Source organism: Cryptomeria japonica, chromosome 3 (genome assembly GCF_030272615.1).
Source record: "Cryptomeria japonica chromosome 3, Sugi_1.0, whole genome shotgun sequence".
In the NCBI taxonomy this organism is placed as follows: domain Eukaryota; kingdom Viridiplantae; phylum Streptophyta; class Pinopsida; order Cupressales; family Cupressaceae; genus Cryptomeria; species Cryptomeria japonica.
This window is the reverse complement of record NC_081407.1, coordinates 477,733,842-477,754,414: the sequence shown is the minus strand read 5'-3', so window position 1 is coordinate 477,754,414 and position 20,573 is coordinate 477,733,842. Positions and strand designations below refer to the sequence as shown.

The following is a 20,573-nucleotide window of genomic DNA, read 5'->3' as shown; positions in this document are numbered from 1 at the left end:
GGTTCTAATTGAAGTTGTGGATGATTTACCGAATGAACTTTATAGAAGATTGGAAGCAAAAAGGATAGCAGTAATGGAGCTAGATAAGAAACTGAAATTTGAAAAACTTCTAGCTATACATCCTGTTAATTCAAGAGAAGAAATTGATGAACTTATTTATGAGGCTAACCAATCAGTATTTGCTAGTGGACACCGGCAGATAAGCCTGATGGTTGGAAGAGTGAAAGAGATTGCAGATGAGATTGTAGATAATTGGGATATATTTTTTGTGGAGAAAGAAAAGCAAGAGGAAATGAACAGACCTAAAAAGACATTCAAAGTCTATTAGAAATACAAAGACAAGGGTAAAGGAAAAATTGGTGGAGTTCCAAACATTATGATTACTGACAATCTTCCACCACCACCTTTGGATACTGCATTGGTACACTCAGAAGATCCACTGGTTATTAACACTGAAGGTATTACACATGATGATACTAATCTTGAATCAGAGATACTCTTTACCATGAATGTGGATAAAGATAATTCAGAGGTTAAAGTAAACATTTTTGATAATGAAAAGATTTCAAAGGAATTGGCACAACCAGTTGACTCTCAGGAAGCTGAGATCCCAACCCAAACAAAGCAACCGTCAAAGACTGAAAAACCTACTGAAGGTAAAGGTACCTGCACAGGGCCACTGGAGACAGAGATATCGGTAGTTGAACTTTCAAAGAAATAAACTGAGGCAGAGGTACACACAGAAATAATGAAACCAACAATCATAGACATTAAAACAGTCTGCGAAACCTTTGCAGGTTGAGATGCAAACCCAAACTTATCCACCGGAGGAAAATGCAAGCAAAATGGATACACCTGATGGAAGCAAAGACATAATAAAGATAATTGGCCAGACATCTGGCACATCTACAGGTGAATTCAGACGTACCAATATTACAGAGGTACTTTTGGATTCAATCAAGAAGATAACAGATTGCAATGCATTAGCCTACAAGGAAACTGACAACACTTTACCTATTCTTAAGTTGATTGCAACAAATTGTAACATAGATCATATTAAGGATTCTTTAGGTAAATTGGACACATTGTCCAAATTTATTGCTGATAATGTAATAACTATTGACAAGGTGAATGAGGACACAGTTAAGGAGAGAGTTGAAAAAGAGAAAAACAAACTCTTTGAAGACACTATAAAGAAGTGTACAGAACACTTGAATACATTATTACCGGTACTTAACTCTACAATTTTGGAATACAAGGAGCTATATAGGGAAACATGCAAACCTCACCTTTTGATAGAGGACATAGATAAGGAGATCAATAAAACACAGAAAGAAATTGATGATATAGCTGATAATATAATTGGTTCATCTAGACATATATCAGTTATTGAGCAGGAAATGGCAGGTTTTGAGGAGAAATTAGAGAAACTTGAGAAAGAGAAGGCAAGGATAAGGTCAAATGCCCAGGAACTTAAAGATAAACTTGGTCCTAAGTTGGACAATCTTATCTCTCAGAGAATTGAAATCTTTAAGGCATTAGTTCAAGGAGAGCGGTCACCGGAAGAACACATGCACTATCTCACCGACATGATCCAATAGATCAAGGCAACTTTGAATGATAGCAAAAGGTTTATGCAGAGTATGAATTTAATTTTGGCAGATATTTTTCAGATGGTAACCAATCGGTTATAGACCTTGAGGTGAAATTCCTACACTCGTTTGACTATTTTTGACAATCTTTGTCATTGATGTCAAAGGGAGAGTAGTGGAAGGAGAAAAATGCTTTTACAGAGGAGATCACTTGCTCAAGGGGAGCACATCTTTTTGGATATCAAATTTTGGATAACAGTTTTTTATTTTTCTCATGAGTGTTACCATCAATGCCAAAGTGGGAGATTGTTGGAATTATACACTCTTATGAGAATGGTTGTGTTGTCATTGATGCCAAACTGATTGACAAGATGATAGGCAACTGAGTGGCATTCACCGACAATAAGATTTCTATATACACCAACAAGCACCGACATTCAAATTACATCGACAACAGTATATCGGCACTCAAGCCGACATGGAAATATCTTTTATTGTAATATAATTATCCTTTTGTAAACCGCCTTGGTATATTGTAAAAGACTCATATATGTATCAAGTCTTGTAGGTCATTTTGGGAAGTGATAAGTGTGATGAAAGAGGAATGATATGGTGTGAAATTGATAGGAATTTTGTATAAGGACAACAAGGTTTTGGTTATAGACTGATCTTAAACTGGTACTGAACCTGGCATAGTTGATGCTGATTTGAGCAGTACATTGTATTGGATTTAATCATCCATTTTTGTAAGTCAGTGAGACTTATATTTTGTAGTTGAGCAGTGAGCTCTAGGCTGTTGGCCTTCCTGCATGTGCAGGCCCCTCATGTAAGTAATATTTATTCATTGGCTAGTGAGTGAATATTGTGGGTCACAAATCCCACCGAGGTTTTTCCCACACCGGGTTTCCTTGTTAAATATCTTGTGTTATGGTGTGTTCTCTATGTTGTCTTTGTTATTCTTATTTGTTGCATTACTTCTTATTTACCGGTACATTGTTTTGGGATGCAAATTTTTAAATAAGTATAAATATTCTGCACACCGGTTAGACACTGATTCACCCCCCCCCTCTCAGTGTCTTTGGGACTGTCATTGATTCTAACAATATATATATATATATATATATAAATATATAAATTATAAATTAATTTTATAAATAATAAAAAAGTAAAACTTTTCAAAAAGCAACCCACGTGGGCCCCCCTTTAAAAGGGGAAGGTGCTTGAGCAACGCTCTTCATTTATGTGAGGTAGTGTTGCCCTCGCATGCGTGAGGAGCGTTGCTCATAGGGGAGCTTCTCACACAGGGCAACCCCCCCTCCTACACGTGAGGATGGGGTTGAGCCCTGGCTCCCCCATCCCATGCAAAATTTAAATATTTTAAAAAAAAAAAAATTATAAAAAAAAATCCCTACTCTAGAACACACAGACTCAAAAATTTTCTGAGAAACAATAAATTTTTTTTTATAAAACAATAAACCCCCAAACTAAGAAAACTCAAAAATTTTGTTTGGAAACAATAACAGAGAATGTAATCTTTTTTTGAAAATTTTGGCAGCATAACAGCATGCCCAAAAGAAATTAGAAATTAATTTTCTTCTACCAGACATTATAAATAAGAAATTTAACTTTAACAAACTAAAAAGAGAGATTCAAGAATGAAAATTTCTTTCTTTTCCAACACAGACAAACACAAAAATATGATTTTTAAATTAATTCTTTTCACAATCATAAAATAGATTGGAGAAAAACTAAAACTGATTTAAATTCATGTTAATGTCACATTTCAAACCAAATGAATTATTCAACAAATTTTGACATCAATTCATCTCACACAAAGATTTCTTCAATCAAATAGAAATTTTTAAAACAAAGCATAGATATATAAAACTAGAATCCAACCTTAATAGCAATCCAGGAAGAAAACTGAGAAGAGCCCAACCTGCAATCTGGAAACTTCCTTCAACAAAGATGCACAAAATTCTTCCAAAATTTCTTCCCTAAAATTTCTTCTCCAAAATTTTCCTCCTCCCATTCCCATGAAGAACAAGGTAGAAATAGAAAAAATTTAACCTAAAACTATTTTAGGTTGAAATTTTTCTCAACCAATCAAATTCATTCATCATAAAGTAAATTTTTAAAAAGTCTTTTTCTCTCCAAATTGATTTTCTTTCTTTGATTTAAAACTCCAATTTACCTTTTTTTTTAAAGTCAATGAGAAAGAAAGTATTTTGTCTATTTATTTTTACTTTCAAATAAACTTTTCTCAATAACACATTTAATTTAAAATTTGGAAATGATCATTTAATCCAACTTGCTAAGCTAATAAATTAAACAAATCGATTTAACGACTAATCACAAAAAGGGTACTATTTAATTTAATCTCTTTTATTTACCAATGCATAAAAGCACATTTAATCTAATTTAATCTATTTGATTGAGAGATGAAAAAGGGTGATTGGAGGATAATTAATTGATGACAAAGAAAACTTTATATAGAAAAAAACTAACTAGAAGATAGAAAAAGAATGATTGGAGAGAATTAAAGAAAAGATGCATTTAATCAATTAATTGAAAAGATCAATCAAAATAGATGGAATAGTTAATTGATTGAAAGCTTTTTGGACAAAAGCAAAGTGGAAGATAGAAATAGAGATTGAAAAGATAATTAATTTAATTAATTAATTTAGCATATTCTTGCACTTTGAATTTGATTTTCAATTTAATATTTGCATGAGATTTAATTCAAATATTGTATTTATTTTAAATTTAATTTGTTATCTGAATATATTTAGAACTTGACTTTGATTTTCAATTTGAATTTTGAAATCATGCACATGTATATGAAATTAGAAGAAATTGAATTTGAATTTGAATTTGGAATTTGAATGAAACTAGAAGAATAAATTAGAATTTGGGGATTTGGAATTGGAATTTGAAAAATTAATTAGCTAATTAAATAATTTAAAGAAACTATTTAATTATTTAGAAATTGAATTTAATTAAATAATAAAGCTTATTTAAATTAAAGGATTAAAATCATAATTAATTAAATAATAAATATTTAATTAATATTAAATAAGGGTTGAATGATTAATTGAATGGAAATAGAATAAATAGTAAGATGATGAAGAAATATGAATTCAGAAGAATAAGATTAATTAATTTAATTAAATAATTAAATAATTATTTAATCAATTTAGACGAATAATTAGTACATGATTAATTAGACATTTTTAGGTGTCTACACTAATTATTCATCTAATTGCAGTACCAAAATCAAAAGGAACATTAATTGGATTTATATTATTAAGGATAGGTTAGGCAACATCATTAACGACCCCAAACTAATAGCCCAAGAAGCAATAAATTACTTTACGAAAGTTTTGAATAATTGGGACACTTCTGATTTAGGGGCTCAAGCTAAGGTGTTGGAAAGCATCCCTAAGATTGTAACTAAAGTCCAAAATCAAATGCTAAACAACAAGTTTACAGAATCAAAAATTCACACGACATTGAACCAATTGCACCTGACAAATTTCCTGTGCCAGATGAGCTCCCAGCATACTTTTTTCAGAAATGATGGCACATTCTAGGGAAATATTTTGTAGAGGCACTAGAAGCCTCAAGAAACTCGGGGAAGCTTTTGAGAGAAATTAATTATACTCTAATCACTCTCCTTCCCAAAAAACAAACGCGAGGATTTTGATGATTATAGGCCCATATCGTTATGCAACACTATTTACAAAGTATTAACCAAAATATTGGCAAATAGACTTCAATCAATCTTGCCTTGCATCATTTCAGATGAACAAACTGGATTTGTTCTAGGTAGGTCAATATTTGATGGCATTATTATAGCTCAGGAAACCATCCACTCTATCCAACAAAATCATCATCCAAGAATGTTGATAAAATTAGATATCAATAAAGCCTATGATAAGGTACATTGAAGGTTTCTGTGCAAGTGCCTGGAAGCCTTTGGATTCTCAAAACGATGGGTCAACTTGATCTTTTCAAGAATGTCTTTCTGGTCCCAAAATATGTGTCCTTGTAGATAGCTCACCAAAGGGATTCTTTGATATTTCTAGGGGGCTCAGACAAGGAGACCCTATCTCCTTTCCTTTTCATCATTATGGTAGAATCTCTTAGAAGGTCTATATCTAAATCAAGACTGAATCACAAGTTAAGCGGGATCAAAGTCACAAGTGATATTAAACCCATTACTCATCAACAGTTTGCAGATGACATGATGTTAATGGGTGAAGCAAGTATGGCAGAAGCTTAGCAATTTAGAGACATTACTGAGGCTTATACCAAAGATTCTAGACAAAACATAAATAATAGCAAATCTGAAATTTTCTTCTTTAATACTTACCCAAGAATTGAACTTGCTATATGTAGAATCTTGGGGTATAACAAGGGTGCTCTTCCCTCCAAATATTTAGGAATGCCTTTAGATAAAGGCCATAGGAGCAAAAACCTTTGGGATAACATACTAAACAAAATTGATCAAAAGTTGGATGCTTGGAAAAATAAATGGTTGTCTTCGATAGGTAAGCTCACTATGATAAAATTGGTTTTATCAGCCATACCTATCTATCAGATGGCATGCTTACAACTCACCAAAGGCATCAAGAAAAAAGTAAACAAGAAACTGAGAAGTTAGTTTCTACTAGAATGGTGCTACTGACAAGCAGAAGTTGGCTATGATTGCATGGAATAAGATTTGTAGGCCTATGAACACGGGGGGTACGGGATTGAAAGATTTAAACATGCAAAACAAGGCTCTAGGTGTGAAATTGGTATGAAAAATTTACAAATAACCCAATCTCAAATGGGTTAAAATGTTGCAATCCAAATATCTGACTAGTAGGGAGCCTAGCTGCATTTTTAGGATGGCTTCCCCTCCGAAAGGTTCCGGGATATGGAACTTTTTATTAGATTGTAAAGACATCATCCAGGACAAGATTACTTGGGATATTGCAACTAGGGATGAAGCCTTGTTTGGGAAGACTCATGGGGTGGGTACCCGGCCTTTGATTCTTCAGGATTCAATGAGAAAGTAATAGCATGACTTAAGGAATATTGGGGATCACATCTTAAAAATTATGTAAATTTCCCCAAAGGGGACCCAGCCTTGGGGTGAGAGTGGAAATAAATGGTTGAATCCAATCTTCTTGCCCATGATGTTGAAGAGACTACTAGGCATTTGAGTTATAGAAAGCTTGCCTTTCATCAAGATAGGGATAAGCTTATTTGGGAAGGATCGAAAATAGGTTCCTATAAAGTTAAGGAGGGATACAAGTTGTTGCAAGAGAAATTATCCTTACTTAGAACTGATCTCCCGATTCGATTATGCTGGAGTAAAACTGGGCTTCCCAAAGCAGGCTCCTTTTCCTGGGAAGCTCTTCAAAATAAAATCCTTATAGCTGACTAGTTTACAAAGCTTGGATTTGAAGGCCCATCTAGAAATGGTTATGTGAGAGCCTAAGATGGTACTCTCCAAAGCACAATGATCTCCTTAAATGGTTTTAGGGTTGACCCTCTCAAAGTAACATAGGGATCTATAATATAATTTGGAATATTGCCCCTTCAATTGTAATCTAGGAAATTTTGAAGGAAAGGAATAGAAGAATATTCAAAAACAAATCAATGAATGAGAACCTTTTAATTAATAAAATAGAAGCTTCAATTGTGGAAGTGGTCAATAGTAGGCTCCTACTGATGCAAAAAACTGATGCCAAGCTCTCAAGGTGGGATGAAATTATCAGAGGAAAGTGGCATGGTCTTAAAATTCCCCCCTTTATTGGCAAAGGGGTTTTGGGTAGTAACAATATTAGAAGTCAAGTTAAATGGTAGACATTCCCAAGGTAGACATTCAATGCATTCGCTCCTCATGTGAAAGATCCTCAAAGAGATTCTTCACATGCACATAGCTGACATGGCATCTCGATCTCATCCTTATCTCTTAACTAACTCATCACAGAATGTCATCGGTTGCACCGCACAAGTCAGATCGCCAAACCGGAAACCCTCGAGCTGAACTGAGACTACAAATCGATAGTCAATTCACTCAATCCTGGTTGACCATAACCTCTTCCAATCTTCATACTGGTTCACCTGATTGAGAACCATATGCTGGTTCACTTATTGACATCAATGACAACATACATTATCACCACTTCATCATATGCCCACAATCTCCCCCTTTGGCATTGATGGCAATACTCAGTGAATCATTGCTCAGTAAAATATATACACCGGTTGACACTATACCTGTGCAACTTAAAAGATCACCATCACCTAGATTGATCAGTGTGTACATGCAAAACATCTTCTCCCCCTTTGATAGCAATGCCAAAGTGGAGGCATAAGCTTCCAAGCTCCACCATGTTGCTTCCCCTATGGAGTAGCATCCTTCAACACATCAATCCTGTAAAATTGGCCACTGCAGTACTTGACTGATGTGGAGCACACATATTTAATGTATTTCATGAAGGGGCAGAACCCCTAATTCACCTCTCAAATAGGTAAATGTAGTCTTTGGTAAGGGCTTAGTGAATATATCTGCTTGTTGCTCCTTACTGGAAATGTAATGCCCCGCCAAGAACCTTAAAGGAAAACAACACAACTAGGCAACTAAAGGGTGAAATTTTTTTTTTTTAAAGATTAAGTGCATTAATTATAACCATTGCACGTTTAATAACATAGCGAAAGTCTAACACATGATTTCCTAAGGGTTACCAATGAAGATTAATTCGTAGATTATATTAACACTATAGTTAATCCAATTGCCCATTTAATTAGATAAATTAAATGCTTAAGTTTAAAACTAAACATACATCTAAATTCCAAAATGAAAGAACCAAAGTATTCCAAAGCATTTATTTATCCATAAACCATTTTTACATAAGATCAAAGCAACTGAATTAACATACATTCAACTAACATAATATTACAATATCCATAAATACATGACTTCCAATAATACCACGGATTACAAAGTTACAATATCAAGGTTACATAAAAGTTTGATACAATGACCACAAGGTCTCAACTGAACAATGATCACGAACATGAACTGGTACATGAACCACAAACCAAGAAACACCAGGGAAGCCTTTCCTCTCCTGAAGATACAATCCAGAACATATGATGGGAAGTGGCACTACCACCCGACCATGTGATCCCAAAATGGAACCACCCCACCATGCTAGGAGATAGAAGAAAACCCTCAAGCAAGCAAAATAAGACAAGTACAAAAGAACTATATGACTTTGCATACATCCATGTGACTCAACTCACAAACACTAGTGACTCTAGGGAGAGAGTGTCATCGCATAGCTTAAAGTGGTTACCATGGTAGGCCTCCATAGGTCCCAGCCCCCATCCTGGGTTATCCTAGTAACCTCTCCCGAACCTCCGGCTCCATCTAAGTCTCATGCGGACCCTACCAATCCTTTCGTGAAGACAAGTTGGTAAGTTTGCCATTCCAGGCCTTCTCGCAACATTATGAGCCTTGTAATAACACTCACCTATGCACGAGGTATATTATCTTAATTAATATTTTTTCCACCCACCCCCAAATCAATTATTAGGTTATCACTTTTTAACTGACTTTCGAGGGGTTATCCTGGCATCCATTTCGGGCGCGGCCCCCACTTGAAAGCCACTCTTTCTCATAGGACACTAACAGGAAAAGTCTCACTATGAGAACTCTATGGCGAGACAGATAGCCATAACTAATCCTGACAAACCACAGGTGAAGGATACACAATCACTAACCTAGGATTGACCATTTGGACAAAACACACAATGGTTCACGTCAACGGGGTTATACAACAACACCTGGCCAAGGAGATATAATAACACATAACATAATGACAACTCAACCAGAATTGCAACAAAATTAAGCTTGACTACAAATACCATTTACACAAGATCCTAACACAGGCAATCTTTTCTTAAAACAACCAAAAGCATAAATAACTTGCAATTAAAGATTTTCCAGACAATAAGAAAATACAACTATATTAATACAAAGAATTCAATTTTGTCATTTGTCCAATAAGGTTTAAACAATCACATAAAATTAATCTCCTAATGTATATTCATGATTAATTAATAAAGAATTTAAACATATGCTTCCAAATAAAATAAATTAACTCCTATATATATATATATATATATATATATATATATATATATATATATATATATATATATATATATATATATATATATATATATATATATATATATATATATTTATATGAATATATTTAAATATCTTACAAACATACAAGCTTCCAAATAAATTTCTCTTCCCTAATTCCTATGTTTTTTTTTCTAAATAAAGACCTATTCCCCTTTTTAAACTAAAATTCTAGGTTGAATATATTTTTCCCAAAAACCTAAATTTAGTAATAAAAGCAATTTTCTTTTCTTTTATAAGTTTCTAACAAAGGGACAAGTTAACATGCAATAATTAAAAATCATTTTTCTTTCTTTTCTTTTCTCATGCAAATTAATTAATTTTCTAAATAAAGAAATTAAAGCAATACTTTAATTCTAATTAATTCTTTTATTCATTTATTTATTTATTCTTTTATTCTTTTATTTATTTAAAATTCTAGGAAACAATAAATGAAGTTAATCTAATTTATTTTTCACTAAAATTTAAATGAAATATATTTCCAATATCATGCAGCTTGCAACTTAATTTAATAATTTCTTTTAATTAACTAAATTTATAATCTCAATGCATAAAATGCATAATTCAAAAATACCAACTATGAGATAACTCCATAAATTTAATTAATTAATTAAATACACTAAAACACACAAATTGAACAAACCTCAAGCAAATACTCATAAAAAGATCAAACGACAAAATACGAAAGTCGAACAAACTGACAGGACGGCCAACTGACAACACTCACACAAGTGTAACTGAGTAAAATAGGGTCAACTACTACCTCCTCCACTTCCATCAGAAAATATAAGGCACGCTCAGACCTGTGAAGCTAGGTGGAGATGATACCCTGTACCTACCTAGTACTTGTACCTACAAAATCCTACATCACCAAACCACATGCATATATACAATATAGAAAACACGGCATACACACCGATGAAGGAGAATCGTGATGTTCCTTGTCTCACCGAAATGAGTGAAGGAAAATCATCTCCTTGCATCCAATACACTCACAGACACGCAACATATAATTTCACATTCCATAGATAAAGTAAAGTGTTAGTACATAGCAATAATCCATAAAATGCCATAAATCACAAGTACTGAAATACTGCAAATAAATTATGCATCTCATATCCAAATAAAGCATGAAATAATGTCATATAAGTCTGAATAACACATCATGGCAATGTATCCACTGAAACAATAATAAAATATGAGTCTAATGAGTTCAAATGAGGAAGGGTACTACAGGAAACATGTCTTAATACCACCTCTTTCTTTTTTTTTTGGCAAGGTGGCAATGCCACTTGATATATTTTATTAATAATAAATAATTTTTACAATATATTTAAAAACTGGTTCAAACTGAGCTCCCAGAGAAAAGAACCAATAAGAAAAACTCTGGTCATTGCTCATCAACATGATTATAGAAGAGAAGTAGTGAACAATCCTCTAGCCGAAGCTAGTTACAAAATAGAGATCAACAAAGGAGCATGCAGGCTCTTTTACACATAGGAGCATGCAAGCTCATTTTATAGAATAGGAACATACAAGCTTATTTACCAAATAAGTTCCTGGGATATCTTGAATGCCCTGCAACAAAGAACTCCTGCAATCAAAATTGACATGCCCCTGCACCAAAAAACAACTGCAACCAAAAAATATATATACTACAGAATGTAGAGAATTTACAAGAAACGCAAGGTTCCAAAACATGACTGACACCAACAACATGAGATCTACGGTCCGCCATTATAGACAAATGCCAAAGGAGAAGAGGTGAATGTAGAAATGCTAGAGAGAAATGAAGCCCAAAATTTTTATGTCATAAATGAAAAGAAAGAGGAGATATATCATACAAAACTGACAAACCAAAAGAAACGGCGTACAAAGATAATCATGAAAACAATGCTACATCAAACTTTAAATGACATATGAAGGATGGATTCCCAATGTGAAAATAAATATCTCCATATTTCGCACCAGAAGAGAGTACCAAACACACAAACAACATCAATAACAACCAACTCATCATTAATGAATGCCAAGTGATGATCAAGTAAAGAAAAGTACCTCAAATCAAAACCAAATGGAATTATGAAAAGAAATACCTCACCAAGAGAAGAGAATATCAGCTCGTATAAACAAGCAATCATATAATAAGAAAGATTAAATCCTCAACTCTCTACGGGCTATAATTAATAGGTTTGTGAAGCTCATCAAATCACCCCCCAATCGAGAGGAATCAATAATAGTTTTGTCACAACCCATATTAGCAAGGCATTCAGCCAATGCATTACCTTCATGATAAACATGCGAGATGATGAGGTGCTCAAACTTATCAAGAAGAGTCCATATTTGTTCAAGAATATACCGAAAATGCCAATTATGAGCTTTTCTTGCCTTGCAAGCATTAATGACAATAGCTGAATCACCTTCAATATGAAGGTATTTGAAATTCAAATCCTTAGCCATAGCAAGACCTTCTAAAAGAGCACAAGCCTCAGCCATATTAATTGTGCCAGGAGAAATTGGCATAGCTTTTAATGCTAATAAAGAACCCAAATGATCATGAAAAACTATCCCTATTCCCGAATCACCAGGGTTTCCACGGGAGGATCCAAATTCAATTTACAAAAAGGGGCATTAGAAGGATGCCATTTTATGGAATTTCTATCTTCAGGTGTTTTCCAAATCCTTGGAAAGGCGGGTGATACAGGAATAATGATACTTTCCCAAGAAGAGATCATAAAATTGTCCCAAGAAGAGAACTCTGAATTCATGTTAAAATATCTCTGGACATGAGCATTAACTTGCTCTAATACTTCTTTCCAAAATCCCAAGAACAACTGATAAATCTGATGAGTCACATCTAAAAATGCGCTTGTTTCTTTCCCACCAAATGGCCCATATGACTGAAGAGGGAATTATAAACCACAAACAAGCAAATAGAGAAGATGAATACAAAACTGGCCAAGACTGAAACATGTCCCATAAAGATAAAGGTAAAAGGAATGAAAGAGATAACATTTGTAGGACAAAATGCCAACAACTACTCGCAAACTCACAATGAAGAAAAAGATGATTGACATCTTCAAGAGCTTTACCACATAAAACACAAGAAAAGGAGGCTGCAATATTAAATTTGACTAAACGATCACTAGTCAAAATTCTATTTTGCAGCGCGAGCCAGGAAAAAACACCACCTTTAGGTAATACCGAGTTATTCCAACAGAACAAGAAGGCACAATGAGGAGCATTTTGATTGGCTATTTGTTGAACAACAAAATATCCTTCTTTAACAGAGTAGTTTCTCGATTTAGAAGGGCACCAAATAAGTTGATCTTTGATGTTAGAAAGGAAAGCCACTCGGTCTTGCAAAACAGATTTAAAATTTTGAATTTCTTGCAAGGACAATGGCAGAGTAGAGGGATCCTTCCATGAGACCTTGTGAGAAAACAGATCAACACTATCTACATAATCAACCAATCTAACTCCTCATGATTGAGAAAGAACAACTGAAACAGAAGCAAGAGAATCATGCTGCGAAAGAGGGGGAAAGCCATTCCAGGAGTCTTTCCAAAAAAGAATATTCTCCCCTGAATGGACATGCCAGGAGAGAAAATTAGAGACCACTTCCCTACATGAGATCATAAAGTTCTAAATAGCAGACCCCTGTGGAGGATTAGAAATTGTGAAGATCCTAGCAGGGTTCTGGGAATCCAAATACTTAGCCTGCATAATTTGGCACCATAAAGGTTGGGGCTTAGTATACATAGACCAAACTAGTTTGCCCCCAAAAGCCCTATTTCTTTTAGATAAGTCATGAATCCCAGCACCACCAACTTGCTTGGAAAGAGACATCTTGGTCAAAGAAATCAGTGGAATTTTTTTATCTTCTGTCATGTGGTTTTTCAAAAGAAAAGATTGAATAATCTTTTCAATTTGGGAGATGACTGATCTGGGAGCTTGAAGAACTAAGATATAGTAATTGGGAATGGCAGATAGGACTATTTTAATGAGAAGTATCCTACCTGAAAGAGACAACCACCTAGCCTTCCAAGCAGAAATACGAGATTTAAGTCTCTCAATAACCGAATTCCAAATAGAAGACTTAGCAGATCCCATAAAGAAAGGAATCCCCAAATAGGTAGAAGGAAGAGAGTTTACTGGGAAACCTAAGATATTCACAAGTCTATCGGCCACCAACTGAGGAGTATTAAAAATGAAGATCTTGGATTTATGGGGGCTAATTTGTTGGCCAGATCCAGCAGTATAAGTATCCAAAATAAATTTAATATGAGTAGCCTCTTGGATAGAAGAAGACCCAAATAAAAGTGTATCATCGGCAAAAAGGTTATGAGTGATTGACATATCAGAGTTAGGAATTAATACCCCTTTCCAAAAGCCCAGATCCCTTTGCTTAATAACCAATCGACTAAAAGCTTCTGCCATAATGTTAAATAAGAAAGGAGATAAAGGATCTCCTTGTCTAACATCCTGGGTTGAAGAAAAGTATCCAGAGGGACCTCCATTAATGATAACAGAAAATGAAGCAGTAGAAATACAACTCTTGATCCATTTACACCAGCTTTCAGAGAAACCAAATTTTCTCAAAACTTTGAGCAAAAAAGCCCAGCAAACTTTATCATAAGCCTTCATCATATCAAGTTTGACCACAAAAGCTGGGATATTGGATGTATTTATGCAATGTAAAGTTTCATGAGCAACAATTTCTCCCTCATGAGTTTCTCGACCCGGAACAAAACCTCCTTGTTGAGAAGAGATGATATGAAGAAGGAGAATTTTAAGTCTTAAATAAATAGCCTTGGTGAAGATTTTGTAAATAGAATTGCACAAAGAAATGGGTCTAAATTCAGCAAAAGTTTGGGGATTCTTAGATTTCGGGATAAGGGCAATATAAGTGATGTTAAAATTTTTTAGGATATACCCACCCCTCCTAGACTCTTCCAAAGCCATTAATAAGTCAAAACCATTAAAATCCCAACATTTCTGAAAGAACAAGATAGTAAACCCATCCAGACCTGGAGCTTTGTCAGGGGCCATGGAAAAAACAACAGAATGAAGCTCATCTAAATAAAAAGGCCTCATAAGAAAGTCATTATCCTCATGGGAAACAAGGGAGGGGATAGAATCTAAAAGTAAATCCACATGATGATCCATGGAGGAAGAAGAAAAAGAAGGAGATAACAATTCCTTAAAAAAAGACACCCCCTCCTCTCTAATCTGTTGATCTGAATTAAGGACATAACAGACTTAGAATCCTTAATACTAAAAATTGTAGAAGCAACTCTTTTAAGCTTGGCTTCAGCTTGAAAGAAGGCAATATTCTTGTCACCTACTTTAAGCCAAACCTCACGAGATTTTTGTTGCCAATAGATTTCAACCCGGGAGCAAAGGATCTCCCAGTAAGCTTGCAATTTCTTTTGAGAATCATTAGTGGAGGAATTAGTGCCATGTCTAATAATCTCCTCATTAACAACCTTCAAATGATTGGCAACTGCCTCTTTTTCATGAAAAATATTCTTAAAGACCAATTTATTCCAAGCCATAATTTGAGATTTCACGAATTTCAGTTTGGAATAAAACTGGAACATCTTAGTCCCTTTGCAAAATGGAGCACTTATCCACCATTGCTTTAATAAAGAAAGAAAATGAGGATGAGTGAACCACATTTTCTCAAACTTAAAAGAAGGTCTAACAGAGGGAACATGATCCAATTTATCAAAATTGAGCAAAATTGGGAAATGGTCAGAATCTGAGGAGGTAAGAATCTCAAAAGAAAAGGAAAAGTTGCTCAAACGTAGGTTTAGGGAAATAAGAAATCTATCAAGGCGAGAGGAAATCTGGCATTTAGATCTCCTATTAGTCCAAGTGAAAGAACCATTAGAAGGGAAAATATCGAATAATGCACTATTTTGTACAAAGGAAGAAAAGTCATTAATAACCTTCTGAGCTGTAGGATTACCCCCTCTTTTTTCATTCGAGGAAAGGAGAGCATTAAAATCACACCCAAGCACAATAAAAAAATCATCATATTGTAAAAACAATTCAGATAGGGAATCCCATAAGTCGGTTTTATCTGAAGGAGAAGTCGGACCATAAATATTAAACAAAACAAAAGAGACTTCAAACCAGTCAACCTTTAACAACTACCAATGAGAAGCAAAAGATAACATCTCAACTTTGACTGATTTGGGATTCCATAAAGTTATAAGACCACCAGAAGCACCCAAATAAGGAACATGAATAGCTTTCCAAAGTGACCATTTGGAAATTATGTTATCAAAAGAATCCTGACAAAGTTTATTTTGAACCCTCTCTCTCAAGAAATGATACTTGAGCTCAAAATTCTTGGTCCTAGCATGAAATACCAAATTTTTGGAAATATTGATTGCACTAGTATTATCATAGAAAATACTCACTGGTTAAGATACAATCACTTTGAAGCCATTCAGTAAATGCTTCATCCAAATTGTTTGAGTGTAGTTCATAAATGCTGCCACATACTCTGCTTCAGCTGTAGACTGGGAGATACAGTTCTGCTTCTTACTCATCCATGAGACTAGTCTTCCACCGAGGAAGAATGCTCCAACGGTTGTGCTCTTTCGATTGTCCACATTACCTACCCAATCTGCATTGGTAAACACTTTGAGATCAAAGTTTCCATTATATGGATACCAAAATCCATAATCAACTATTCCCTTCAGATATCTAAGAATCCTCTTTAGCACTACCAAGTGGGATCCTCTTGGATTCTTCTAAAAATGAGCAACTATGCCTACTGCATGAGCAATATCTAGTCTAATGTGCACCACATAGTGCAGCTTATCGATCATTGACCGGTACTCCTTCTCATTCACCAATGTTGAATCATCCTCCTTAGTCAGTTTGCAGCTAGTCACCATCAGTGTTCCACCCGGTTTTCTCTCCTCCATGCCAAAGGTCTTCAATACCTCTTTGATATACTTGGACTAGGTAATGAAGATACCCTCCTTCATCTATTGAATCTATAGACTAATATAGAACTTTAACTCTCCAATCAGAGACATCTCAAACTCTTTCTTCATTTCATCTGCAAATGCATGACTCATTTCATCATCTCCTCTGAAGATTATGTCATCTACAAATACTTCACAGATCAGTATCTGATCACCTTCAGATTTCAGGTAGATGTTGTTGTCCTCACTTGTTCTCTGAAATCCTATCTTCACAAGATGAGAGTGTAACCATTCATACCATGCCCTTGGTTCTTGTTTCAATCCATACAGGGCCTTGTGTAATCTACACACCATGTCACTATCCTCTGACAAAGCAAACCCATCCAGTTGCTCAATATACACTTCTTCTTCTAGGATTTCATTCAAGAATGCAGACTTCACATCCATCTAGTATACCTTGAATCCCTTGAATGCTGCAAAATCAAGTAGCATTCGGACACCTTCCAGTCTAGCCACTGGGGCAAAGGTTTCCCCATAGTCTTCTCCTTCTTCCTGAGCATATCCTTTACATACAAGTCTTGCCTTGTTTCTTACCATTGTGCCTTCTTCATTCAGCTTATTCCTGAAGACCCATTTGGTACCTATAATATTCTTGTGTTCCGGTCTGGGTACCAAGGACCATATTGCATTATTCTCTATCTAGTCCAACTCCTCTTCCATTGCCTTTATCTAGTCTTCATCGATAAGCACCTCTCTAGTGGTCTTAGGCTCAAATTTTGAAATCATGCAAGAGTTTTCTTTCACCTTTCTCCTTGTGATTATCCCTGCATCTTTGTCTCCAATGATCTGCTTCAGATCATGATGCAGTTTTACATACCTAGGAATGACCCTAGATGGTTTCGCTTGCTTTTCCTCTTCTTCTTCCACTTCATCATCTTCTTCTCCTACTGCAGCATCTACCGGTATAGAAACATTGAGGTCTTTCTGATGTTTGAAACTTATTTCCTTCTCAACTGGTTCCCAGAAGACTACACTCGGTTCATCTTTCGCTTGCTTGTTGTTGGTTTCCTCGGGTTCCTCAGGGGATTCATCAACCCTGACATTGATACTCTCAACATTTTTTTGAGTCCTGTTGTTGTAGAACTTGAGAGCTTTGCTTTTAGTGGAATATCCCAGAAATATTCCTTCATCACACTTAGCATAAAACTTTCTCAGATGCTCACCTCTCCTGATATAGCACTTGCTGCCAAATACTTTGAAATAACTTACATTAGGAGTTCTCCCGTTCTAGTACTCATAGGGAGTTTTGTCTTTACCTTTCTTAATGAGTACCTAGTTCTTAGTATAGACTACAGTGCTTACCACTTCTCTCCAAAATATGTGGGCTACCTTTCCTTGGATCGGCATAGTGTTGGCCGCTTCCACTACAGTCTTGTTATTCTTCTCTGCTATGTTGTTCTGTTGTGGTGTCCTTGGGGCAGACAATTGCCTCTTAATACCATTCTCCTCGAAGTAATTATTGAATTCATCAAAAGTGAATTCACCTCCTTGATCGGTTCTTAGGCATTTTATCCTTATGTCGCTCTCCTTCTCCACCAATGCTCTAAAGGCTTTGAACTTTCCAAATGCCTCAAATTTGTATTTCAAGAATGTGACCCACATCATTCTTGAGAAATTATCGGTAATAATCATGAAGTACCGATCTCCCTGAATACTTATAGTTTTCATCGGACCACATAGATCGGTGTGCACTAGATCAAGTAAGTTCTCTATTGAAAAGGACTTACCTTTGAATGTTGAGGAAGACATCTTCCCAAGTTGACATTCTCTGCACAAAGCATTCTCTAGTTTGTTTAGCAAAGGCAATCCTCTTACTGTCTTGATCTTAGTAGCCTTTACAATATTATCAAAATTCATATGACAAAGTCTCCTATGCCATATCCAACTGTCATCAAATTTTTCCATCAGGCACTGACTAATCTTGGCATTCAGCTGAAATAGGTTTCCTCTGGTCTGCTTACCAGTGACAATAAGTTCACCACTCTTTCCAATTATTTTGTAGACCCCACCTTTGAACTCCATAATAAGTCCTTTATCATTCAGCTGAGCAACACTCAAAATGTTGTTCTTAAGTCCTTCCACCCAGCAGACATCATCTACACTGCTCTTTCCATTCAGTGAGATGGATCCTTTTACCATGCAAGGTGCATTGTTTCCAAACCGAACAACACCTCCATCATATTCTTCTAGAGTTGGAAACTTTCTCTGGTCACCAGGCATGTGGTGAGAACACCCGCTATCAATGATCCACTCATTAGAGTTGTCAATGAGAGAGATAAGGGCTTTTTGGTTAGAAACCTCTTCCTTGATAGCCACAAACACTATGTCCTCACTCTCTTCATCCTCTGATTCCTCATCGGTAACCCCTTCATCCACTGCAACAAGACAATTTCTCCTACCTACTCCTTTATACTTCCTAAACCTCATCGGTTTATCCTTATTGTCATTGTTGGGATAGTTAACAGCTATATGTCCTATCTTATTACAGGAAAAACATTTCAAAGGAAGCTTACCTCTGTATTTTTCGATGCCTTTTGGAAGTCTCTTAGCAAGAAGAGCTTAAAACTCCATCAGAATCTCCTCATCATCCATATCTCTGCTTGGCCTGGATTCATAACTAGTGCTAACCTCTTTTCCTTTCCTGGTAGGTGCGAAGGAAGTAGATGCTCTGAAGGATGACTCAGTCTTCTGAATGCTACCATCATAACCATTCAATTCATATGCAGTCAATTTAGCAATAATAGAGTCTAAGGATACCTTTGTTTTGTCGATAGACCTTAGCTCTTGGATAGCGGAAACCCTGATTGCATAGACCAGTAACAATGATCTCATAACTTTACTGATAATAGTGGCATCGTCAATTTTTCCACCAGTTCTCTTGATATCTCCAACCACAGTCTTGATCCTTATTCCATATTGCTGAATGGTCTCACCTTCAACCATCCTCATGTCTTCAAATTTTCCTCTGAGGCTTTCTTCCTTAGCCTGACATGCTCATCACCGCCATAAATGGTTTCCCATGTGTCCCATACATCCTTAGGATTGTCCTTATCTTGTACATCAATAAACTCAATATCGGACAGGCTACTAATAAGGGCTTCCATGACTTGCCCATTTTCTTGAATCTCTCTTTTCCGATCATCAATCAGAGTGCCAGAAGGGATTAAATAGACATTCTCAACATAGCTCCAGTGTTGAGCATCCAAACTCTTGATATAAATATTCATTATGTCCTTCCATATTTTTAAGTTGTCCCTATTGAACTTAGGACCTTCCCTCTTCATCATTAAAGTAGGATCTTTTGCCTCAAGCGGTTAAGCTTATATCACTGAGGACCTGGAGGTGCTCTGATACCAATTGATGAATAATGATGAACAAATAATACCCTAACCGGTACTAAGAGGGGGGGTGAATCAGTACACACAGAAACTTGCTTCAATATTTTGACACTCTCTAAACACAGATAATCGGTTGTTTGTACCATTGTACTTAACCATAGCAATACCGGTTGACAGAAATACTTCAGACAGATAAACCGGTAAAACAAAAGTACTTAAAATAGCATCCAACAATTCTCAAATCTAGATAGCTATTTTACCAATTTGATCATGCATGAGTTGCATTAGTAATATCACAACCATTTAGCACTGCATGCATATTCAACTGAACAAAAACTACTCAATCATCACATGAAAAATACACAGCCCATGACACAGATTTTTCACGTGGAAACCCAAATGGGAAAAACCACGGTGGGTA

The 20,573-nt window shown here is 35.4% G+C and overlaps 1 protein-coding gene across 1 annotated transcript in view; it reads left to right on the top strand.

Annotated features, from left to right (window-relative positions):
• The first annotated feature begins 505 nt into the window (after window positions 1-505).
• Window positions 506-20,573, top strand: part of LOC131045822 (uncharacterized) — a 105,131-nt gene continuing 85,063 nt past the window's right edge. The window contains exons 1-2 of the mRNA XM_057979482.2: window positions 506-697; window positions 798-941. Of these exons, the coding sequence (XP_057835465.2) occupies window positions 506-697; window positions 798-941 (336 nt within the window). The remainder of the gene's footprint in view (window positions 698-797; window positions 942-20,573) is intronic.